General features: G+C 52.5%; 2 protein-coding genes across 2 annotated transcripts in view; one reads left to right on the top strand and one right to left on the bottom strand.

Moving 5' to 3' along the window:
• LOC140400210 (neurexin-2-like) overlaps positions 1 to 25,185 on the bottom strand; it is a 2,085,493-nt gene that overhangs the window by 1,631,382 nt on the left and 428,926 nt on the right. The gene's annotated exons all lie outside the window — the stretch shown is intronic.
• LOC140399945 (girdin-like) overlaps positions 1 to 25,185 on the top strand; it is a 59,906-nt gene that overhangs the window by 28,318 nt on the left and 6,403 nt on the right. The window contains exons 8-15 of the mRNA XM_072489430.1: positions 923 to 1,200; positions 4,274 to 4,417; positions 8,311 to 8,497; positions 11,188 to 11,333; positions 14,604 to 14,696; positions 14,799 to 14,968; positions 21,379 to 21,630; positions 22,411 to 22,491. Of these exons, the coding sequence (XP_072345531.1) occupies positions 923 to 1,200; positions 4,274 to 4,417; positions 8,311 to 8,497; positions 11,188 to 11,333; positions 14,604 to 14,696; positions 14,799 to 14,968; positions 21,379 to 21,630; positions 22,411 to 22,491 (1,351 nt within the window). The remainder of the gene's footprint in view (positions 1 to 922; positions 1,201 to 4,273; positions 4,418 to 8,310; positions 8,498 to 11,187; positions 11,334 to 14,603; positions 14,697 to 14,798; positions 14,969 to 21,378; positions 21,631 to 22,410; positions 22,492 to 25,185) is intronic.

Below are 25,185 nucleotides of genomic sequence, written 5' to 3'. Positions count from 1 at the left end.
CAGTACTGACCCTCTGACAGTGCGGCACTCCCTCAGTACTGACCCTCTGACAGTGCGGCACTCCCTCAGTACTGACCCTCTGACAGTGCGTAGCTCCCTCAGTACTGACCCTCTGTCAGTGCGGCTCCCTCAGTACTGGCCCTCTGACAGTGCAGCACTCCCTCAATGTTGACCCTCTGACAGCGCGGCACTCCCTCAGCACTGACCCTCTGACAGTGCGGCTCTCCCTCAGTACTGACCCTCTGACAGTGCAGCACTCCCTTAGTACTGACCCTCTGACAGTGCGGCACTCCCTCAGTACTGACCCTCTGACAGTGCAGCACTCCCTCAGTACTGACCCTCTGACAGTGCGGCACTCCCTCAGTACTGACTCTCTGACAGTGCAGCGCTCCCTCAGTACTGACCCTCTGACAGTGCGGCACTCCCTCAGTACTGACCTTCTGACAGTGCGGCACTCCCTCAGTACTGACCCTCTGACAGTGCAGCGCTCCCTCAGTACTGACCCTCTGACAGTGCGGCACTCCCTCAGTACTGACCCTCTGACAGTGCGGCACTCCCTCAGTACTGACCCTCTGACAGTGCGGCACTCCCTCAGTACTGACCCTCTGACAGTGCAGCACTCCCTCAGTACTGACCCTCTGACAGAGCAGCACTCCCTCAATGTTGACCCTCTGACAGCGCGGCACTCCCTCAGCACTGACCCTCTGACAGTGCGGCACTCCCTCAGTACTGACCCTCTGACAGTGCGGCGCTCCCTCAGTACTGACCCTCTGACAGTGCGGCGCTCCCGCAGTACTGACCCTCTGACAGTGCGGCGCTCCCGCAGTACTGACCCTCTGACAGTGTGTAGCTGTGACTGAAGGGACTGGGTGAATGTTAAGTGATTGAGTGTGAACGGTGTTGAACGGTTGCTCTGCCCCAGGTCGATAAAACATCGCTGGCGTCCCAGAATGCATCGCTGGCAGCACAGAGCATCGAGCTGCAGGGGGAGCGCACGGCCCTGGAGGCCGAGGGCAGGACACTGGCGAAGGAGTGCGAGGGGGTGAGAGAGCGCCTCGACTCCCTCCTCAGGGACCACGAGAAGCTGGTGCTGCTACACGAGAGCCAGGAGCGGGAGTTTGAGGGCCTGATTCAGAAACACCGAGAATTGAAAGGCAGCTACAAAACCCTGGAGACGGAGCACAAGGAGCTGGAAGGGAGGTCGGAGCAGGGGGCCGGGGACTGCACATTTACACACACACTCACACACACTCACACTCACACCGACTCACACACACCGACTCACACACACCGACTCACACACACTCACACGCACTCACATGCACTCACACACCCAGTCACTTACACACACACACACACTTACACACCGACTCACACTTACACACACACACTCACACACCCAGTCACGCTTACACACACACTCACATGCACACTCACATGCACTCACATGCACTCACACTTACACACACACTCACACGCGCACTCACACACAATCACATGCACTCACACTTACTCACACGCACTCACACACCCACTCACGCTGACTCACGTGCACTCACACTTACACACACTCACATGCACACTCACACACACTCACACTTACACACACACACTCACACGCACTCACACCGACTCACACACACTCACACTTACACACACTCACACACACACACACTTACACACCGACTCACACACAATCACACTTACACTTACATTCACACTAACACACACACTAACACACACACTAACACACACTTACACACACACTTACACACCAACTCACACACCGACTCACACGCACACACTCTTACGCACCCTCACACCCTCTCACACTTACACACTCACACACTGACTCACGCTCACTCACACACACACACTCACAGACACACATACGCACACACTCAAACACCCACACTCACTCACTCACTCACACCCACTCACTCACTCACACCCACCCACTCACTCACACTCAATCACTCATTCACACACACACTTACACTCACACACTTACACTTACACACTCGCGCACTCACACACACACACTGTTTCTGTCACTGTCTCCCTCTCTCTCTCTCTGTTTCTGTCTCTTTCTCTTTTCTCTCTCTCCCTCACACTCTCTCTCTCCTCACTCTCTCACACTCTCTCTCTCACACACTCTGTTTCTCTCTCTCTCTCTCTCCTCGCTCTCTCTCCCTCTGTCTTTATCTCTCTCACACTCTGTCTCTCTCTCTCACACTGTTTCTCTCTCCCTCTCTCCTCTCTCCAACATTCTCTCTCTCTTTCTCCAACAAGCGATTTTCATTTCATTTTATTTCTCCTCTCTCTCTCTCACTCTCTCTCTCTCCATCTCTCACACACACTCGCTCTCTCTCTCGCTCTCTCACACTCGGTTTCTATCTCTCTCACACTCTGTTTCTCTCTCTCCTCCTCTCTCTCTCTCTCCTCTCTCACACACACACCCTCCCTCTCTCTCTCCTCTCTCTCTCTCACATTCTCCCCCTCTCTCTCTCACACACACACCCTCTGTCTCTCTCTCTCCTCTCTCTCTCACTCTCTCTCTCTGTTTCTCTCTCTCTCACACACACTCTGTCTCTCTCTGTCTCTTTCTCTCACACTGTCTCGCTCTCTCTCACTCTCTCTCTCTGTCTCTCTCTCTCTCACGCACGCTCTCTCTCTCACGCACTCTCTCTCTCTCTCACTCTCACACACTCTCTCTCTCTCTTTCTCTCTTTCTCTCTCTCTCTCTCTCTCTCACTCTCTCTCTCTCTGTCTCTCTCACACACTGTCTCTCTCTCACTCACACTCTCTCTCTGTGTCTCTCTCTCTCTCTCTCACTCTCTCTGTCTCTCTGTCTCTCACTCTCACACACTCTGTTTCTCTCACACTCTCTGTCTGTCTCTCTCTCTCTCTCAATCTCTCCCTCTCTCTCTCTCTCACTCTCTCACTCTCACACACTCTGTCTCTCTCTCTCACACTCTCTCTGTGTCTCTCTCTCACACATTCCCTCTCTCTTTCCCCTCTCTCTCATACTCTCTCTCTGTCTCTCTCTCTCTCACACTCTCTCTGTCTCTCTCCCTCTCACAATCTCTCCCTCTCTCTCTCACACTCCCTCTCTCTCTTTCTCTCCTCTCTCTCTCACACTCTCTCCTCCCTCTCTCTCTCACACACTCCCTCGTTCTCTCCCCTCACTCTCTCACACTCTCTCTCTCTCTCACTCTCACACACTCCGTTTCCCTCACACTCTCTCTCTCTCTCACACTCTCTCACAATCTCTCCCTCTCTCAACCAAACTCTCTCTCGCTCTCTCACTCTCACACACTCTGTCTCTCTCACACTCTCTCTCACTCTCACACACTCTGTCCCTCTCACACTCTCTCTGTCTCTCTCTCTCTCACAATCTCTCCCTCTCTCTCTCTCACACTCCCTCTCTCTCTTTCTCTCCTCTCTCTCTCACTCTCTCCCTCTCTCTCTCTCACACTCTCTCCTCTCTCTCTCACACACTCTATCCCTCTCTCTCTCACACTCTCTCTCTCTCTCACACACTCTCTCCTCTCTCTCTCACACTCCCTCTCTCTCTTTCTCTCCTCTCTCTCTCACTCTCTCCCTCTCTCTCTCACACTCTCTCCTCTCTCTCTCACACACTCTATCCCTCTCTCTCTCACACTCTCTCTCTCTCTCACACACTCTCTCCTCTCTCTCTCTCACACTCCCTCTCTCTCGTTCTCTCCTCTCTCTCACACTCTCTCCTCTCTCTCTCTCACACTCTCTCCTCTCTCTCTCACACACTCTATCCCTCTCTCTCTCACACTCTCTCTCTCTCTCTCACACTCTCTCCTCTCTCTCTCTCACACTCCCTCTCTCTCTTTCTCTCCTCTCTCTCACACTCTCTCCTCTCTCTCTCTCTCACACTCCCTCTCTCTCTTTCTCTCCTCTCTCTCTCACTCTATCCCTCTCTCTCTCACACTCTCTCTCTCTCTCTCACACACTCTCTCCTCTCTCTCACACTCTCTCCTCTCTCTCTCTCTCACACTCCCTCTCTCTCTTTCTCTCCTCTCTCTCTCCCTCTCTCCCTCTCTCTCTCTCACACTCTCTCCTCTCTCTCTCACACACTCTATCCCTCTCTCACTCCCTCCCTCTCTCTCTCACACTCTCTCTCTCTCTCACACACACACTATCCCTCTCTCTCTCCCTCTCTCTCTCACTCTCCCTCTCTCTCTCACACTCTCTCCGCCCCCTCTCTCTCACTCTCTCTCTCTCTCACCTTGTCTATCAGACACAGCCAGCTGCTGGCTCAGAAGGGCAATTTGGATGAGTTGGAGACAGCCTTGAAGATGCGACAGGTAGGCCTGGCGAGGGAAGCTGAAGCTCAGAGGGACGTGACTGAAGCTTACCGGAGACTCCAGGGCGAACACGACAGGTAGGAGCTGATCGGCCGCTCCATCGCCTCTCTCCCAGAACCATTCTGACCAATCCCATTCTCGCTGTCCTGTGCCACTTGAAGCTCCGGCCTCCTGACGTCAAGGCCTCAACGGCCTCCCCTGTCCTTCAATCATTGCAAGCTCACAGAAGGGAGACCGGTCGGCCCGTCATGTGTGTGCTGGCCCTGAGTGAGCAACCTGGCTCCACCACGCTCCGGGGCAGCGCGTCGCTGACCCTTACCGCTCGCTGCGTGAGATATTTCTCCAGGTGTCTCCATGGCTTCGTTTATCGCTGACCTTAAATCTGTGCCCCTCTCCTTCCCCATCCTTTCATCGGGCCCCTCGTCAATTTTGAACTCCTCGATCAAATCTCCCCTCGGCCTTCCCTTCCCTACGGAAAACAGTCCCGGCTTCTCCAATCTGTCCTCATCTCGGACGTCCCTCATCATTCCATCCTGGTCGATCTTCACCGCTCTCCCTCTCCAATGTCTTCGCACCCTCCCCGAAATGCGGTGCCTGAAAGTGGACCTCACGGGCGGGATTGTCCGACGCCGATATCGTGATCGGCGATCGGGCGGAGATCACTGTCTCCCGACCGAATGGGGGGGGGGGGGGGGGGGCGCCTGTTTTCGCACGCCGGAACGGCGTCAGCGAGGAGCGAGCCGCACGACGTCAGCGTGTCACTTGGAGGCCCCCCCCCCCCGATGCGCTGAGTTCCCGACGACGCGGCGGGGGGGGGGTGGGGGGGGGGGCGGCTTCGGCGAGGCCTGGGGGGACTGGTGGTGGATTGGGAGTGGGGGGGGGGGGGGGGTCCAGGGGGCGCACTCTCCGACACGGCCGCGGAGCCATCAATTCTCCGGCCGTTTATATCGGGGGAGGCCGGGAGTTTTACGTGGCGCGGCTGCGAGCCCCCCCCCACCAGTCGGAGGGTCGGCGCGGGGCCGCCGCTGACTTTTTTTGCCGTAAAACCGGACCTATCCCCACAATCGGAGAATCCAGCCCAATATTCCAGCGAGGTTGAACCAGTGTCTTGTACAAGCTCAACCTGGCCCCCTTGCTCTTGTACGCAACGTCCCTATTAGTAAAACCCAGGGGCGTGATTTTCCCACCCTGCTGGGCCCGGCGCTGATCCCGTTGCGCTGGACAAATAGCGGGAGAGGCCAAAGGCGGGATTCGCACTGGTTGCCGAACACGTTGCCGTTCTCCCAGCCCGCTCCCGGTGGCCTGGGCGGAATCAATCCGATTAAACACCCATTTTCACTCAATTTAAACTCGTTGGCGAGGTTGAAGGCGAAAGCAGCGGCCTCCCGGGTGTCACCCGCAACCCCCTCCCCTCCCCGCCAGCGAGACGTCGCCTGGGGGAAGGGGGGTTACCGTACGTGAGGCATTCAAACCATGTCTAAATATTGTGGGGTCACCACAGCTGCTGCATGTCTGTGCTACCGGGCACCTCCAGGACAGAGCCCTGTTGCAGCTTCGATCACAAACGCCCATTTCAACCCCCGCTCGAAGTTTCGACAGGCTCTGTGGTTTCAACGTTGCAGCCTGCCTTCCTTTACCCCTGAGAACGTGGCTCTTTGCACTCCATTTCACACCCCTGTGATTGTGACCGGCCTCTAGATTGACAGCTGAAGGCTATCTCAAAGGAGGGATTAGCCGTGTTCGTTGCGAGAGCACTTCAGGTGCCGGAACTGTCAAGTGCCTCCTCGAAAGTACAGGTGCCCCGTCTGGGAGGGTGATGCGCAGCGACCTTTGATGCCTGAACAGTGTGCCGGAACTCGAGGGGTGTCTGCACCATTGAGGGAGCTGCCAACAATCGAACTCTAAATTACACCAGGAGTTGAAAGAAGAGGGGGAAGCGCTGGTAGAAGAGTTGAAGGGTAAATGGGAGGAGGAGCTGGGGGAGGAGATCGAGGAAGGTCTGTGGGCTGATGCCCTAGGTAGGGTTAATTCCTCCTCCTCGTGTGCCAGGCTCAGCCTGATACAATTTAAGGTGGTCCACAGAGCGCATTTGACGGGGGCGAGGTTGAGTGGGTTCTTTGGGGTAGAGGACAGATGTGGAAGGTGCTCAGGGAGCCCGGCGAACCATGTCCATATGTTTTGGTCGGCACTGGAGGGGTTCTGGAGAGGAGAGGCGGGAGCAATATCTCAGGTGGTGAAAGTCCGGGTCAAGCCAGGCTGGGGGCTAGCACTATTCGGAGTAGTGGACGAACCGGGAGTGCAGGAGGCGAAAGAGGCCGGAATTCTGGCCTTTGCGTCCCGAGTAGCCCGGCGAAGGATCTTGCTAATGTGGAAGGAGGCGAAGCCCCCCAGCCTGGAGTCGTGGATAAACGACATGGTTGGGTTCATAAAGTTGGAGAGGATTAAGTTCGCCTTGAGAGGGTCTGCGCAACCGTTCCTAGACTATCTCGCGGAGCATTAGGGGAAGGTCAGTCAGCAGCAACCTTGGGGGGGGGGGACGTCCTGGGAGGGGGGGGGGGAGAGGGGGGACTGCCTGGGAGGGTGGATGAGCAAGAGATAACATGAAGGGTTGGGGAAACTGGCACGTACGGGTGAGGGCCAGTGTACAAAGCCGGTGTAAATATATCATTTTGCCATGTATATATCTTGCTCTGCGCGATTTCTCATTTTTTTTGTTACGAGGGGGGGGGTTTATTGTTTGTAAGGGAGAAAAATTGTGTTAAAAAACTTTAATAAATATATATATATTTTTTAATACAATCGAACTCTAAAGAGAAGGGCTCCACCTCCTGAGGCCCCTCTCATGGCCAAAGGAAGGGTATTGGATGAGCGGAGGGCCTCCCTATTACCCCCAGCAGAGGTCTGGGGTCTGGTGGGGGGGGGGGGGGTTTCCTGATCTGGCCGGTCGCGCACAGCGAACGTTGGCATCCCAACTTCCCTCGCTGAATGGCACTCTGAGAGAAGGTGGGACAGTCATGGTTAGGGGGGAGGGGGGGTTGATCCTGGACATGAAGGGGCTGTGCTGGTGGGTGCCGGAGGCTTCTGAGGAACAAGCACAAAGATCGGATGTGGGGGGGGTGGGAGGTGTCAGCCAGTTATTTGTCGGGGGGGGGGGGGGGGGGGGGGGGGGGCGTCTGGGAATTTATGGGGTGGAGATTCGCGTGGGGGGGGGGCTCGGTTTTTTGCATCAAGTGTGAATAACGATCTCGATCTCGCCAACACCCCAGGAATCCCAGTCAAAATTGTGGGGCGAAATTCTCCCCAACGGTGCGATGTCCGCCGACCGGCGCCAAAAAACAGCGCCAATCAGACGGGCATCGCGCCGGTCCAAAGGTGCAGAATGCTCCGCATCTTTAAGGTGGGGGGTCGGAGAATGACGCCCGTGGCGTTTCTCATTCCAGGATGGCTGGCTTAGTGTTCACAAAGACCACAAAATATCTTGCACTCAAACAAAGCTACAAATTTATTAACACTACTAACTTGGATTCAATACGTATTCATAACATTTAACTACACTCATCTTCACCTAATCTCACTACTGATGTAAACTATGATCTGCTCTCACTTACACTATCTGCTTTTCTGACTCTAGCTAGCTCCTGCACACACCCTTCCCCCAAGGCTTAGCATCACTGCCTTATATAGTTGGAACTGTAGCTCCCTCTAGTGGCTACTCTCGACACTTCATTAACCCTGATAGTTATGATAATCCTACAAAAATGACGCTGTCATTTTTCGAGCGAATTGTGCCGCAGGATACTGTTTGCTCGATCAACCTCTCTCTCCACCTGCGTTGCCTCCTTCGATGATTTATGAACACAGACACCCAGGTCCCTCTGTTCCTCCGTGTCCGTGCTACCAAATCGAAACACTTCACAATCCGTCATCGCTCTCTGCGAGGATGTGACAAACTCCCTCCTGCTCCTCACAGACTCTGCCAGAGCCACGCGGACTGTGCGAGGCAGCAGGAGGAAGTCGGATCTGAGCACAGGGCCCTGAGGAGCCAGTTCAGTGCGATGCAGCTGGACAAGGCACGGACTGAGGCGGAGTGTAACTTCCTGAAGGACCAGACTCAGCAACTGGATATTCGCATGTCCAAACTCAACAGCCAGTGTGAGGTAAGACAGGACACAGCGCACTCACACTCACTCACACACTCACACACTCACTCACTCACTCACTCACACACTCACTCTCACACACTCACCCACACTCACACTCACTCACACACTCACTCACACTCACTCACCCACACTCACACTCACTCACACACTCACTCACACTCACTCACACACTCACACTTACTCACACACTCACACTTACTCACACACTCACTCACACACTCACTCACACTCACTCACCCACACTCACACTCACTCACATACTCACTCACACTCACTCACTCACACTCACACACTCACTCACACTCACTCACCCACACTCACACTCACTCACACACTCACTCACACTCACTCACACACTCACTCACTCACGCTCACTCACACTCACTCACATTCATACTCACTCACACACTCACTCACACTCACTCACACTCACTCACATTCATACTCACTCACACTCACTCACTCACTCACACTCACTCACACACTCACTCACACGCTCACACACTCACACACTCACTCACACTCACTCACACACTCACACACACTCACTCACTCACTCACACTCACTCACACACACTCACACTCACTCACACACTCACTCACACTCACTCACACACTCACTCACACACTCACACACACACTCACTCACACTCACTCACACACACACACACTCACACACACTCACACTCACTCACTCACTCACACTCACACTCACTCACACACTCACTCACATTCATACTCACTCACACTCACACTCACACACACTCACTCACACTCACTCACACACTCACTCACACTCACACACTCACTCACACACACACACACTCACTCACACTCACTCACCCACACTCACTCACACTCACACACACTCACTCACCCACACTCACACTCACTCACACACTCACTCACACTCACTCACATTCATACTCACTCACACACTCACTCACACACACTCACACTCACTCACACTCACTCAGACACTCACATTCATACTCACTCACACACTCACTCACACACACTCACACACACTCACACTCACTCACACTCACTCACTCACACACTCACTCACACTCACTCACACTCACTCACATTCATACTCACTCACACACTCACTCACACACACTCACACTCACACGCACACTCACTCACTCACTCACACACTCACTCACACTCACTCACTCACACTCACTCACTCACACACTCACACTCACTCACTCACTCACTCACTCACACTCACTCACACTCACTCACACGCTCACTCACATTCATACTCACTCACACTCACTCACACTCACACACACTCACACTCACTCACTCACACACTCACTCACACACTCACTCACTCACACTCACTCACACTCACTCACACTCACTCACACACTCACACACACTCACACTCACTCACTCACTCACTCACACTCACTCACACACTCACTCACATTCATACTCACTCACACTCACTCACACTCACTCACACACTCACTCACACTCACTCACACACTCACTCACACTCACTCACACTCACTCACACACTCACACACACACTTCACCCACTCACACACTCACTCACACACTCACTCACACTCACTCACTCACACTCACTCACACACTCACTCACACACTCACTCACACTCACTCACTCACACTCACTCACACACACTCACTCACATTCATACTCACACACACACTCACTCACACTCACTCACATTCATACTCACTCACACTCACTCACACTCACTCACTCACACTCCTACTCACACAAACACTCACACTCACTCACTCACACACTCACTCTCACAAACACTCACACTCACACTCATTCTCACACACTCACTCACACACACACCACTCACTCTCACACACTCACTCACACACACACTCACACTCATTCTCACACACTCACTCACACTCATTCTCACACACACTCACACTCATTCTCACACTCACTCACACACTCACTCACACACTCACACTCATTCTCACACACTCACTCACACTCTCACTCACACTCACACACACACACACTCTCTCACAAACACACACACACACCACTCACTCTCACACACTCACTCACTCACACACACACTCACACTCATTCTCACACACTCACTCACACTCTCACTCACTCACACACATACACTCTCACAAACACACACACACACTCACACACTCTCTCTCACGCACACTCACTCACACACACACCCTCTGACACAAACACACTCACACGCACTCACTCACCCAAACATATTCTCACACACACACTCACTCACACACACACTCACATTCTCACACACTTACACACACTCTCCCACATGAACTCACACGCACTCACACACACTCACAGTCTCACACACTCACACTCATTCACACTCACTCTCACACACTCATCATATGCACTCACACGCACTCACACACACTCACACACACTCATCACATGCACTCACACACATACGCACACACTCTCACGCACACACACACACACACATTCACACACTAACTCATATTCACACACACTAATGCACATTGACGCACACTCACACACATACACACGCACACATTCACACAGATCATGCCTTCACCATAGGCACCAGTGGGCAATGATTGAGGCAGTGCCAGTGACCCCCGCCTCTCTCTGGAGCACTTCCACAGAAATCCCTCTCTCTCTCTCCCTCTTTCCTGTAAAGTTACTGAACCAACTGAAGGGGAATGTGGAGGAGGAGAATCGTCACTTGTTGCACCAGATCAGGTCCCTCACCGAGGATAACCGCACGCTGCTGGAGAAGACCGTCGAGAGTAAGGACCAGTTTCACGAGGAACAAAGGCAGTACATGTGAGTGCCCAGGACTGTGCCCACCAAACGCTGTATCCGGTAATGGTCAAACATCCCAGTGACCCTCGTCCAGTGACCCTCGTCCAGTGCCCGTGTCCAGTGCCCCTTGTCCAGTGCCCCTCGTCCAGTGCTCCTGCCCAGTGACCCTCGTCCAGTGACCCTCGTCCAGTGACCCTCGTCCAGTGACCCTCGTCCAGTGACCCTCATCCAGTGACCCTCGTCCAGTGACCCTCATCCAGTGACCCTCGTCCAGTGACCCTCGACCAGTGACCCTTGTCCAGTGCTCGTGTCCAGTGCCCCTGCCCAGTGATCCTTGTCCAGTGCCGTTTCCAGTGCCTCTCACCCAGTGACCCTTGTCCAGTACCCCTGCCCAGTGCCGTATCCAGTGCCTCTCATCCAGTGCTCCTCGTCCACTGACCCTCGTCCAGTGCCCGTGTCCAGTGCCCCTCGTCCAATGCCCCTCGTTCAGTGTCCCTCATTCAGTGACCCTCTTATCCAGTGCCCCTCGTCCAGTGCCCCTGCCCAGTGCCCGTGTCCAGTGGCTCACACCCAATGCCCCTCATCCAGTGCCCGTGTTCAGTATCTCTGCCCAGTGCCGTGTCCAGTGTGCCTCATCCAGTGCCCCTCGTCCAGTGCCCCTTCCCAGTGCCTCTTATCCAGTGCCCCTCGTCCAGTGCCCCTGCCCAGTGCCCGTGTCCAGTGGCTCACACCCAATGCCCCTTGTCTAGTGCCCCATCGTCCAGTTCCCCTTGCACAGTGCCCCCCGACCATTGCAATTTGACCGGTGCCCCTCACCTAGAGCTCTTTGAGCGGAGACCCTCGACCCTTCCCCTCGAGAAACCCCTTGCCCAACCCCACCCCCCCTGAACCAGCCCTTGCACCCCCTCATCCAGAACCTCCCCACCCCGACTTGCCTGGCCCCCTCTGCACCCCCACCATCCCTCCTTGATGAACACAGCCTTCTCTCACGTCAGTGGTGGGGAAACTACTGGAGCAGATTCGTAAGGAGAGAATCTATCTCCACTCAGAGAGGCAAGGTTTGATCAGGAATAGTCGGCATGGGTTTGTCAGAGGGAGGTCACGCCCAACAAATTTGACTGACTATTTTGAGGAGGTGACCAGGTGTGTAGATGAGGGTAGTGAGGTGGATGTAGTTTATATGGATTTCAGCAAAGCTTTTGACAAGGTCCCACATGGAAGACTTACAAAGAAGGCAAATGCATATGGGATATAGGAGAACTTGTAGACGGCTGCTTCAGTGTCTGGAAGCCAGTGTCCAGGGATGTTCCACAGGGATCTGTGCTGGTCCCCTATTGTTGGGTCGTTTATATAAACGGCATAGATGGCTATGTGGGGGGTCGGATCAGTAAGTTTGCAGATGGCACAAAGATTGGCCGGGTGGTTATCAGTGAGGTTGAGCGTCTTGGGTCACGGGAGGGTATAGACGGGCTGGTCAAATGGGCAGATCATGGAATTTAACCCTGAAAAGAGTGAGGCGATGCACTTTGGAAGGAGTAATGTGACAGGGAAGTGTTCAATGAACGGCCTGACACTGGGACCTTGGGCGTGTTTGTCCATAGATCTCTGAAGGCGGGAGGGCAGGTGGTGAAAAAGGCAGATGGGACAGTCGCCTTTATCAATCGAGGCGTAGATTACAAAAGCAGGGAGGTCCTGTTGGAGTTGGACAGAACTTTGGTGAGGCCACAGCTGGAGCACTGTGTGCAGTTCTCGTCGCCACATTACAGGAAGGATGTGACTGCGCTGGAGCGGGTGCAGAGGAAATTCACCAGGATGTTGCCTGGGATGGAGCGTTTCACTTATGAGGAGAGGTTGGATAGGCTCGAGTTGTTTTTTGCTGGAGCAGAGAAGGCTGAGGGGGCGGCCTGATCGAGGTGGACAAGGTTACGAGGGACGTGGACCGGGTGGAGAGGGAGCAGCTGTTCCCCTCAGTTGAAGGGTCGGTCACGAGGGGGACACAAGTTCAAGGTGAGGGGCGGGAGGTTTAGGGGGGATTTGAGGATAAAACTATTAACCCAGAGGGTGGCGAGGGTCTGGAACGCACGGCCTGGGAGGGTGGGAGGGGCGGGTTGCCTCACATCCTTCAAGAAGTACCCAGATGAGCGCTTGGCGCGTCGTTTCATACATCTTTGAAAGTTGCCATTCAAGTGGATAGAGCTGTGAAGAAGGCCTATGGTGTGCTCGCGTTCATTAACAGAGGGATTGAATTCAAGAGCCGTGAGGTGATGATGCAGCTGTACAAAACTTTGGTAAGGCCACATTTGGAGTACTGTGTACAGTTCTGGTCGCCTCATTTTGGATGTGGAAGCTCTGGAAAAGGTGCAAAGGAGATTTACCAGGATGTTGCCTGGAATGGAGAGTAGGTCTTACGAGGAAAGGTTGAGGGTGCTAGGCCTTTTCTCATTAGAACGGAGAAGGATGAGGGGCGACTTGATAGAGGTTTATAAGATGATCAGGGGAATAGATAGAGTAGACAGTCCGAGACTTTTTCCCCGGGTGGAACAAACCATTACAAGGGGACATAAATTTAAGGTGAAAGGTGGAAGATATAGGAGGGATATCAGAGGTAGGTTCTTTACCCAGAGAGTAGTGGGGGCATGGAATGCACTGCCTGTGGAAGTAGTTGAGTCGGAAACATTAGGGACCTTCAAGCAGCTATTGGATAGGTACATGGATTACGGTAAAATGATATAGTGTAGATTTATTTGTTCTTAAGGGCAGCACGGTAGCATTGTGGATAGCACAATTGCTTCACAGCTCCAGGGTCCCAGGTACGATTCCGGCTTGGGTCACTGTCTGTGCGGAGTCTGCACATCCTCCCCGTGTCTGCGTGGGTTTCCTCCGGGTGCTCCGGTTTCCTCCCACAGTCCAAAGATGTGCAGGGTAGGTGGATTGATAAATTGCCCCTTAGTGTCCAAAATTGCCCTTGGTGTTGGGTGGAGCTGTTGAGTTTGGGTAGGGTGCTCTTTCCAAGAGCCGGTGCAGACTCAGGGGGCCGAATGGCCTCCTTCTGCACTGTAAATTCAATGATAATCTATGATTAATCTAGGACAAAGGTTCGGCACAACATCGTGGGCCGAAGGGCCTGTTCTGTGCTGTATTTTCTATGTTCTACGTAACATTCAAGGCCACGGGCCAAGAGCTGGCAAACGGGATTAGGTGGGCAGGTCAGGTGTTGGTGCAGACTCGATGGGCCGAATGGCCTTTTCTACACTAAATTATTCTGTGATTCTTTACGATCCTCCCTGACAGGGACAAGCTGGGTGAACTGAGGCGGGAGAAGCAGAAACTGGTGGAGAAGATCATGGATCAGTACAGGGTCATCGACCCCGCCATGCCCAGGAGGTAAGAGACAGGCGGGGAATTGAACCCTCCGTTGGCAGTGTGGGTGGGCAGTGGTTTAATCCTCGAGGTGAAAGCGACTACACACCCTCTCTGTCCCCGCAGGAAGGGAAACTGGATCACCGACAAGATGAAGAAATTGATTAAACCTCGGAGGGAGATCAGCAAAGAGCAAATGCGGATGGTCTTCATCAACCCGGGCAGCTTTGACTCCACGGAGAGCCCCACACAGCCCGATAACTCGGAGCAGCCACAGACACCCACCAAGACCACAGGTAAGGCAAACCCAGCTGCCCTGTTACACAAGGTGGTCTTGTCCAGTCAGGGAATTAGAGGGATGGTCTTCAATGGGAGAGTCATTAGATTAGAGGGATGGTCTTCAATGGGAGAGTCATTAGATTAGAGGGATGGTCTTCAATGTGAGAGCTAGGGGATTAGAGGGATGGTCTTCGATTGGAGAGTTAGAGGATTAGAGGGATGGTCTTTGATTGGAGAGTTAGGGGATTAGAGGGATGGTCTTCGATTGGAGAGTTAGGGGATTAGAGGGATGGTCTTCAATGGGAGAGTTAGGGGATTAGAGGGATGGTCTTCAATGTGAGAGCTAGGGGATTAGAGGGATGGTCTTCAATGGGAGAGTTAGGGGATTAGAGGGATGGTCTTCGATTGGAGAGTTAGGGGATTAGAGGGATGGTCTTCGATTGGAGAGTTAGGGGATTAGAGGGATGGTCTTCGATTGGAGAGTTAGGGGATTAGAGGGATGGTCTTCAATGGGAGAGTTAGGGGATTAGAGGGATGGTCTTCGATTGGAGAGTCAGGTGATTAGAGGGATGGTCTTCGATTGGAGAGTTAGGGGATTAGAGGGATGGTCTTCGATTGGAGAGTCAGGGGATTAGAGGGATGGTCTTCAATGGGAGAGTTAGGGGATTAGAGGGATGGTCTTTGATTGGAGAGTCAGGGGATTAGAGGGACGGTCTTCGAGGGGAGAGTTAGGGGATTAGAGGGATGGTCTTCGATTGGATAGTTAGGGGATTAGAGGGGTGGTCTTCGATTGGAGAGTCAGGGGATTAGAGGGATGGTCTTTGATTGGGGAGTTAGGGGATTAGAGGGATCGTCTTCGATTGGAGAGTCAGGGGATTAGAGGGATGGTCTTCGATTGGAGAGTGAGGGGATTAGAGGGATGGTCTTTGATTGGAGTGCTAGGGGATTAGAGGGATGGTCTTCGATTGGAGAGTTAGGGGATTAGAGGGATGGTCTTTGATTGGACAGTTAGGGGATTCGAGGGATGGTCTTCGATTGGAGAGTCAGGGGATTAGAGGGGTGGTCTTCGATTGGAGAGTCAGGGGATTAGAGGGATGGTCTTCGATTGGAGAGTTAGGGGATTAGAGGGATGGTCTTTGATTGGAGTGCTAGGGGATTAGAGGGATGGTCTTCGATTGGAGAGTCAGGGGATTAGAGGGGTGGTCTTCGATTGGAGAGTCAGGGGATTAGAGGGGTGGTCTTCGATTGGAGAGTTAGGGGATTAGAGGGATGGTCTTTGGTTGTTGAGTTACGGAATTAGAGGGATGGTCTTCGATTGGAGATTAGTGGTTTAGAGGGATGGCCTTTGATTGGAGAGTTAGAGGATTAGAGGGATGGTCTGCGATTGGAGAGTTAAGGGATTATAGGGGTGGTCTTCGAGGGGAGAGTTAAGGGATTGGAGGGATGGTCTTCAATTGGAGAGTTAAGGGATTAGAGGGGTGGTCTTCGAGGGGAGAGTTAGGGGATTAGAGGGATGGTCTTCAATTGGAGGGTTAGGGGATTAGAGGGGTGGTCTTTGAGGGGAGAGTTAGGGGATTAGAGGGGTGTTCTTCGATTGGATAGTTAGAGGATGAGAGGGATAGTCTTTACTAGGAGAGTTAGGGGATTAGAGGGATGGTCTTCAATGAGAGAGTTAGGGGATTAGAGGGATGGTCTTTGATTGGAGAGTTAGGGGATTAGAGGGATGGTCTTCGATTGGAGAGTTAGGGGAAGAGTGGGATGGTCTTCGATTGGAGAGTTAGGGGATTAGAGGGATGGTCTGCGATGGGAAAGTTAGGGGATTAGTGGGATGGTCTTTGATTGGAGAGTCAGGTGATTAGAGGGACGGTCTTTAATTGGGGAGTTAGGGGATTCGCGGGATGGTCTTCGATGGGAGAGGTAGGGGAATAGTGGGATGGTCTTCGATTGGAGAGTCAGGGGATTAGAGGGATGGTCTTTGGTTGTTGAGTTAGGGGATTAGAGGGATGGTCTTTGATTGGAGAGTCAGGGGATTAGAGGGATGGTCTTTGATTGGACAGTTAGGGGATTAGAGGGATGGTCTTTGATTGGAGAGTCAGGGGATTAGAGGGATGGTCTTTGGTTGTTGAGTTAGGGGATTAGAGGGATGGTCTTTGATTGGACAGTTAGGGGATTCGAGGGATGGTCTTCGATTGGAGAGTCAGGGGATTAGAGGGATGGTCTTTGATTGGAGAGTCAGGGGTTTAGAGGGATGGTCATTGATTGGAGAGTTAGGGGATTAGAGGGATGGTCTTTGATTGGAGAGTCAGGGGATTAGAGGGATGGTCTTTGAGGGGAGAGTTAGGGGATTAGAGGGATGGTCTGCGATGGGAGAGTTAGGGGATTAGAGGGATGGTCTTCGAGGGGAGAGTTAGGGGATTAGAGGGATGGTCTTCGAGGGGAGAGTTAGGGGATTAGAGGGATGGTCTTTGATTGGAGAGTTAGGGGATTAGAGGGATGGTCTTTGATTGGACAGTTAGGGGATTAGAGGGATGGTCTTTGATTGGAGAGTTAGGGGATTAGAGGGATGGTCTTTGAGGGGAGAGTTAGGGGATTAGAGGGATGGTCTGCGATGGGAGAGTTAGGGGATTAGAGGGATGGTCTTCGAGGGGAGAGTTAGGGGATTAGAGGGATGGTCTTCGAGGGGAGAGTTAGGGGATTAGAGGGATGGTCTTTGATTGGAGAGTTAGGGGATTAGAGGGATGGTCTTTGATTGGACAGTTAGGGGATTAGAGGGATGGTCTGCGATGGGAGAGTTAGGGGATTAGAGGGATGGTCTTCAATTGGAGGGTTAGGGGATTAGAGGGGTGGTCTTTGAGGGGAGAGTCAGGGGATTAGAGGGGATGGTCTTTGATTGGAGAGTTAGGGGATTAGAGGGATGGTCTTTGAGGGGAGAGTTAGGGGATTAGAGGGATGGTCTTCGATTGGAGAGCTAGGGGATTGGAGGGATGGTCTTCGATTGGAGAGTCAGGAGATTAGAGGGATGATCTTTGATTGGAGAGTTAGGGGATTAGAGGGATGGTCTTCGATTGGAGAGTTAGGGGATTAGAGGGATGGTCTTCGATTGGAGAGCTAGGGGATTGGAGGGATGGTCTTCGATTGGAGAGTCAGGAGATTAGAGGGATGATCTTTGATTGGAGAGTTAGGGGATTAGAGGGATGGTCTTCGATTGGAGAGTTAGGGGATTAGAGGGATGGTCTTCGATTGGAGAGTTAGGGGATTAGAGGGATGGTCTTCGATTGGAGAGTTAGGGGATTAGAGGGATGATCTTTGATTGGAGAGTTAGGGGATTAGAGGGATGGTCTTCGATTGGAGAGTTAGGGGATTAGAGGGATGATCTTTGATTGGAGAGTTAGGGGATTAGAGGGATGATCTTTGATTGCAGAGCTAGGGGATTAGAGGCATGGTCTTCGTTTGGAGAGTCAGGGGATTAGAGGGATGGTCTGCGATGGGAGAGTTAGAGGATTAGAGGGATGGTCTTTGATTGGAGAGTTAGGGGATTAGAGGGGTGGTCTTTGGTTGTTGAGTTACGGGATTAGAGGGATGGTCTTTGGTTGTTGAGTTACGGGATTCGAGGGATGGTCTTCGATTGGAGAGTCAGGGGATTAGAGGGATGGTCTTCGTTTGGAGAGTTAGGGGATTAGAGGGATGGTCTTTGGTTGTTGAGTTAGGGGATTAGAGGGATGGTCTTTGGTTGTTGAGTTACGGGATTCGAGGGATGGTCTTCGATTGGAGAGTTAGGGGATTAGAGGGATGGTCTTTGGTTGTTGAGTTACGGGATTCGAGGGATGGTCTTCGATTGGAGAGTTAGGGGATTAGAGGGGTGGTCTTCGAGGGGAGAGTTAGGGGATTAGATGGATGGTCTGCGATGGGAGAGTTAGGGGATTAGAGGGATGGTCTTCGATTGGAGAGTTAGGGGTTTAGAGGGGTGGTCTTCGAGGGGAGAGTTAGGGGATTGTAGGGATGGTCTTCAATTGGAGAGTTGGGGACTAGAGGGGTGGTCTTCGAGGGGAGAGTTAGGGGATTAGAGGGATGGTCTTCAATTGGAGGGTTGGGGATTAGAGGGGTGGTCTTCGAATGTAGAGTTAGGGGATTAGAGGGATGGTCTTCAATTGGAGAGTTAGGGGATTAGAGGGGTGGTCTTCGATGGGGAAGTTAGGGGATTAGTGGGGTGGTCTTCGAGAAGAGAGTTAGGGGATTAGAGGGGTGGTCTTCAATTGGATAGTTAGGGGATGAGAGGGATGGTCTTTAATAGGAGAGTTAGGGGATAAGAGGGATGGTCTTCAGTGTGAGAATTAGGGGATTAGAGGGATGGTCTTCGATTGGAGAGTTAGGGGATTAGAGGGACGGTCTTCGAGGGGAGAGTTAGGGGATTAGAGGGATCGTCTTCGATTGGAGAGTTAGGGGATTAGAGGGATGGTCTTCGATTGGAGAGTTAGGGGATTAGAGGGACGGTCTTCGAGGGGAGAGTTAGGGGATTAGAGGGATCGTCTTCGATTGGAGAGTTAGGGGATTAGAGGGACGGTCTTCGAGGGGAGAGTTAGGGGATTCGAGGGATGGTCTTCGATTGGAGAGTTAGGGGATTAGAGGGATGGTCTTCGATTGGAGAGTTAGGGGATTAGTGGGATGGTCTTCGATTGGAGAGTTAGGGGATTAGAGGGATGGTCTTCGATTGGAGAGTTAGGGGATTAGAGGGACGGTCTTCAATTGGAGGGTTAGAGGATTAGAGGGATAGTCTTCAATTGGAGAGTCAGGGGATTAGAGGGATGGTCTTCGATTGGAGAGTCAGGAGATTAGAGGGATGGTCTTTGATTGGAGAGTCAGGAGATTAGAGGGATGGTCTTTGATTGGAGAGTTAGGGGATTAGAGGGATGATCTTCAATGGGAGAGTTAGGGGATTTGGAGGGATGGTCTTCAATGGGAGAGTTAGGGGATTAGAGGGATGGTCTTCAATGGGAGAGTTAGGGGATTTGGAGGGATGGTCTTCAATGGGAGAGCTAGGGGATTAGAGGGATGGTCCTCGATTGGAGAGTCAGGGAATTAGAGGGATGGTCTTTGATTGGAGAGTTAGGGGATTAGAGGGATGGTCTGCGATGGGAGAGTTAGGAGATTAGAGGGATGGTCTTTGATTGGAGAGTTAGGGGATTAGAGGGATGGTCTGCGATTGGAGAGTTAAGGGATTAGAGGGGTGGTCTTCGAGGGGAGAGTTAGGGGATTGGAGGGATGGTCTTCCATTGGAGAGTTAAGGGATTAGAGGGGTGGTCTTCGAGGGGAGAGTTAGAGGATTAGAGGGATGGTCTTCAATTGGAGGGTTAGGGGATTAGAGGGGTGGTCTTTGAGGGGAGTGTTAGGGGATGAGAGGGATGGTCTTTAATAGGAGAGTTAGGGGATTAGAGGGATGGTCTTCAGTGTGAGAATTAGGGGATTAGAGGGATGGTCTTCGATTGGAGAGTTAGGGGATTAGTGGGATGGTCTTCGATTGGAGAGTTAGGGGATTAGAGGGATGGTCTTCGAGGGGAGAGTTAGGGGATTAGAGGGATGGTCTTCGATTGGAGAGTTAGGGGATTAGAGGGATGGTCTTCGAGGGGAGAGTTAGGGGATTCGAGGGATGGTCTTCGATTGGAGAGTTAGGGGATTAGAGGGATGGTCTTTGATTGGATAGTGAGGGGATGAGAGGGATGGTCTTTAATAGGAGAGTTAGGGGATTAGAGGGGATGGTCTTCAGTGTGAGAATTAGGGGATTAGAGGGATGGTCTTCGATTGGAGAGTTAGGGGATTAGAGGGATGGTCTTTGATTGGAGAGTTAGGGGATTAGGGAGATGGTCTTCGATTGGAGAGTTAGGGGATGAGAGGGATGGTCTTCGATTGGAAAGTTAGGGGATTAGAGGGATGGTCTTCGATTGGAGAGTTAGGGGATTAGGGAGATGGTCTTTGATTGGAGAGTTAGGGGATTAGAGGGATGGTCTTTGATTGGACAGTTAGGGGATTAGAGGGATGGTCTTCGATTGGAGAGTCAGGGGATTAGAGGGACGGTCCTCAATTGGAGAGTGAGGGGATTAGAGGGGTGGTCTTTGATTGGAGAGTCAGGGGATTAGAGGGATGGTCTTCGATTGGAGAGTCAGGGGATTAGAGGGATGGTCTTTGATTGGAGAGTTAGGGGATTAGAGGGATGGTCTTTGATTGGAGAGTTAAGGGATTAGAGTTAAGGGATTTGATTGGAGAGTTAGGGGATTAGAGCGATGGCCCTCGATTGGAGAGTTAGGGGATTAGAGGGATGGTCCTTGATTGGAGAGTTAGGGGATTAGAGGGATGGTCTTCGATTGGAGAGTTAGGGGATTTGGGTTCTGCTGAACTAAAGTTTCTAATCCTGATCTGGTCTTGTGACGTTCAGGAAGCTCAGATACGCTGAGCCGACAGACAAAGAGGCCGGAGATGGACGGATCATCCCAGGCCATGGATGTCCATCTGAGGCCCCGGCGTAAACTAAGCTCCCGAATTTACAGCTCGGAGACCCCGAGGAATAGATTCCGGCAAAGGCGGGCAGGCTGGTACGAGGAAGACGAGGAGGACGAGGAAACCGATTCATCTCCGAGAAACAGCGGCACCATCAGCAGAGACAGTGACCCAGCGCTGGATTCGAAAGGTTGTGAATTCTCATTTACCTCCAGGGTTCAGGTTGGAGGAGCCGGGGTTGCTATCCTCGTAGCCGAGGAGATTGCGTGCGGGGGGGGGAGATGTGAGAGAGTGGGCAAGAATGATGACGGGATTGAGTAAGGTGATGAAAGAAAAGCTGTTTTCCATTGGCAGGTGGTGCGGGTGCAAGGCCTCAAACGAAGCCTGGAGCCACAGGCCTCAGTCTTGTTGCTCAGGGTTACGAGCCGGGGGGGGGAAGGGACGGCTGCCTAAACCTGACCATCTGGGGGCGTTGGATCGGAATGTGTCATTTCAGCAACATACCTCACCGTTGCTGGCCAAACTCCGAAAGAGGCTTCAGCCTCAGAGTAGGCCCCGCTCCACTCCTGACGATCCAGCTCAATTGGTTTTGTGGCTCTCCCCCCCCCCCCCCCCCCCCCCCCGCCCCCGACCACCCCCACCCCCGATTACCCTGACATTCAGGAGAAGCATTTCAGCGCGAAGCTCGTTTAAGGACTTTATAAAGCACTTTCTAGGCCCAGCTGTGGTATTGTGGGTAATTCTAGACCGTCACGCTCTCCGAGAGATGTCAAGGGGCCTGGGAGAGTGTGTGAGAGTGACCAGTCCGGAGACATGGTAAGTGAGGGGCCTCAGTTACATGGTGAAACTGGGATTGTTCTCCCTCGAACAGCTAAGGTTAAGAGGGAGATTCAATCGAGCCGTATTCAGTCACTTCGAAGCGTTGTTCCACGTGGAAGCGGAAGTAATGTTCAGCGCATTTAACTTTCAGAAGTGGCCAGGAACCTGGAGTTGGGCAAAGATCTTCAGAACAAGAACTCCGAGACGTCAAGCATCACCGACAGCACTGAAGGTTGGTTTCATTTTCTTTAGTTTTATTTAAACTCCCAACCAAATCTGATTTGCGGAAATCTAACGCGCGCGTTTCGTCGCGGGTCAACAATGCAGTGGACAGGACACTGTAGAAATCTCCTGGGATGAAATGGAGATGTTCGCAGAAGAGAAACATAATCTAAAGGGATTTTATTTGTAATTCCTCTCAATTCCGCTATCCTCGAACCCCGCCCCCCCCCCCGTAAATTTGCATGACAGCAGGCTATGTAAACAGGTCACGCTGTAATTATACTGTGCCGCCACTGGTGGCACTGTGGAGCTGCGATTTAACATTTCCGAGTCCATTTGACCAGTTTTGCTCTCTCTCCCTTCCTTTTGCCCTCTCTTCTTGGCGTCCCCTTTTCCCCTCACTCTCTCTTTCTTTTTCTCCTTCTTCTCCCTGAACTGCCCCCCGCCACAACAGGAACTGGCATTTCTCCTGCAACCAGCCCCTGCAGACTATGTCTCTCAACTTCTCTCTCTCCGTCTCTATCTTTCTCCACCTCTCTCTCCCTATCTGTTAATATGTGTGGTTCATTCACTCTCTCTCTTGCACTCTCACTGTCTGGTCTTGTCTGTCTCTCTCTGTCTCTTTCTTTGTCTCTCTGTTCCTCTCTCTCTGTCCCTCTCTTCCACTCACACTCTTCTCTCCCTCTCCCTGTCCCTCTCTCTCTTTTCCTCTCTGTCTCCCTCTCCATTCCTCTGTCTGTCCCTCTGCCTCTCTCTGTCTCTCTCTCTTTCTGTCTCGTTCTCTCTGTTTCTATCTCTGTCCCTCGGTCTCTCCCTCTGTCTCCATTCCTCTCCCTCTCTCCCGTCCTCTCTCTCTCTCTCTCTATCAATGTATTTCTAAGTCTCTGACGTCCTCTCTCTGTCTCGATCTTTCTCTCTCTGTCCCCCTCTTGGTCCTGCTCCCTCTCTCTGTCTCTAACTTTGTCTCTCTGTTCCTCTCTCTCTGTCCCTCTCTTCCACTCACACTCTTCTCTCCCTCTCTCCCTGTCCCTCTCTCTCTTTTCCTCTCTGTCTCCCTCTCAGTCTCTCCATTCCTCTGTCTGTCCCTCTGCCTCTCTCTGTCTCTCTCTCTTTCTGTCTCGTTCTCTCTGTTTCTATCTCTGTCCCTCGGTCTCTCCCTCTGTCTCCATTCCTCTCCCTCTCTCCCGTCCTCTCTCTCTCTCTCTCTATCAATGTATTTCTAAGTCTCTGACGTCCTCTCTCTGTCTCGATCTTTCTCTCTCTGTCCCCCTCTTGGTCCTGCTCCCTCTCTCTGTCTCTAACTTTGTCTCTCTGTTCCTCTCTCTCTGTCCCTCTCTTCCACTCACACTCTTCTCTCCCTCTCTCCCTGTCCCTCTCTCTCTTTTCCTCTCTGTCTCCCTCTCAGTCTCTCCATTCCTCTGTCTGTCCCTCTGCCTCTCTCTGTCTCTCTCTCTTTCTGTCTCGTTCTCTCTGTTTCTATCTCTGTCCCTCGGTCTCTCCCTCTGTCTCCATTCCTCTCCCTCTCTCCCGTCCTCTCTCTCTCTCTCTCTATCAATGTATTTCTAAGTCTCTGACGTCCTCTCTCTGTCTCGATCTTTCTCTCTCTGTGCCCCTCTTGGTCCTGCTCCCTCTCTCTGTCTCTAACTTTGTCTCTCTGTTCCTCTCTCTCTGTCCCTCTCTTCCACTCACACTCTTCTCTCCCTCTCTCCCTGTCCCTCTCTCTCTTTTCCTCTCTGTCTCCCTCTCAATCTCTCCATTCCTCTGTCTGTCCCTCGGCCTCTCTCTCTCTCCCTTTGTCCCTCTCTGCCTCTCTCTCTCTTCTCTCTCTCTTTCTCTCTCTTGTAGTGATCTGTACATCTGTACACACATCTGCACATACACCAGGGGCTGCAGCACAGATGTGGCAGCCACAGCACCACTAGAGGGCAGTGTCAGAGACGGGTATAAAGGGTCCAACCCAAGGGAGGATCCGCCTCTTTCAGAAGCACAGGGCTAGGGAGCAGCAGCAGACAGAGACAGCTCAGCACAGGCAGCTTACCTTAGCTTCACTGGTGATGCCTCTTGTCTGTATTACACCTAGTTAAGCTCTGGAAACAGAACAAACCCACTGAATAAAATATTTGTGTTAACTGGAAGTCTACAATCTTTATTCAGACTTAGAGAATAACATATCCCTCACTCTCGCTCTCTCTCGCTCTCTCTCTCTGTCCCCTACCCTCTCTCTCTCTCCCTTTGTCCCTCTGCCTCTCTCTCTCTGCCTCTCTCTGTGTGCCTCTCTCCCTCTCTCTTCTCTCTTTCTCTCCCTCACTCTCACTCTCTCTCTGTCCCCCTACCCTCTCTCTCTCTCTCCCTTTGTCCCTCTCTGCCTCTCTCTCTCTCTGCCCCTCTCTCTCTCTCTCCCTCTCTGCCTCTCTCTCTTTTCTCTCTCTCGCTCTCGCTCTCTCTCTCTGTCCCCCAACCCTCTCTCTCTCTCTCTCTGTGCCCCTCTCTCTCTCCCTCTCTGCCTCGCTCTCTCTGCCTCTCTCTCTTTTCTCTCTCTCGCTCTCGCTCTCTCGCTGTCTCCCTACCCTCTCTCTCTCTCTCTCCCTTTGTCCCTCTCTGCCTCTCTCTCTCTCTCTTCTCTCTCTTTCACTCTCACTCTCGCTCTCTCTCTGTCTCTCTCTCTGTCCACCTACCTTCTCTCTCTCTCGCTCTCTCCCTTTGT

This window comes from Scyliorhinus torazame, chromosome 24, assembly GCF_047496885.1.
Source record: "Scyliorhinus torazame isolate Kashiwa2021f chromosome 24, sScyTor2.1, whole genome shotgun sequence".
Lineage (NCBI taxonomy): Eukaryota > Metazoa > Chordata > Chondrichthyes > Carcharhiniformes > Scyliorhinidae > Scyliorhinus > Scyliorhinus torazame.
The sequence above is the reverse complement of the archived record's forward strand: the minus strand, read 5'-3'. Positions and strand labels throughout refer to the sequence as shown.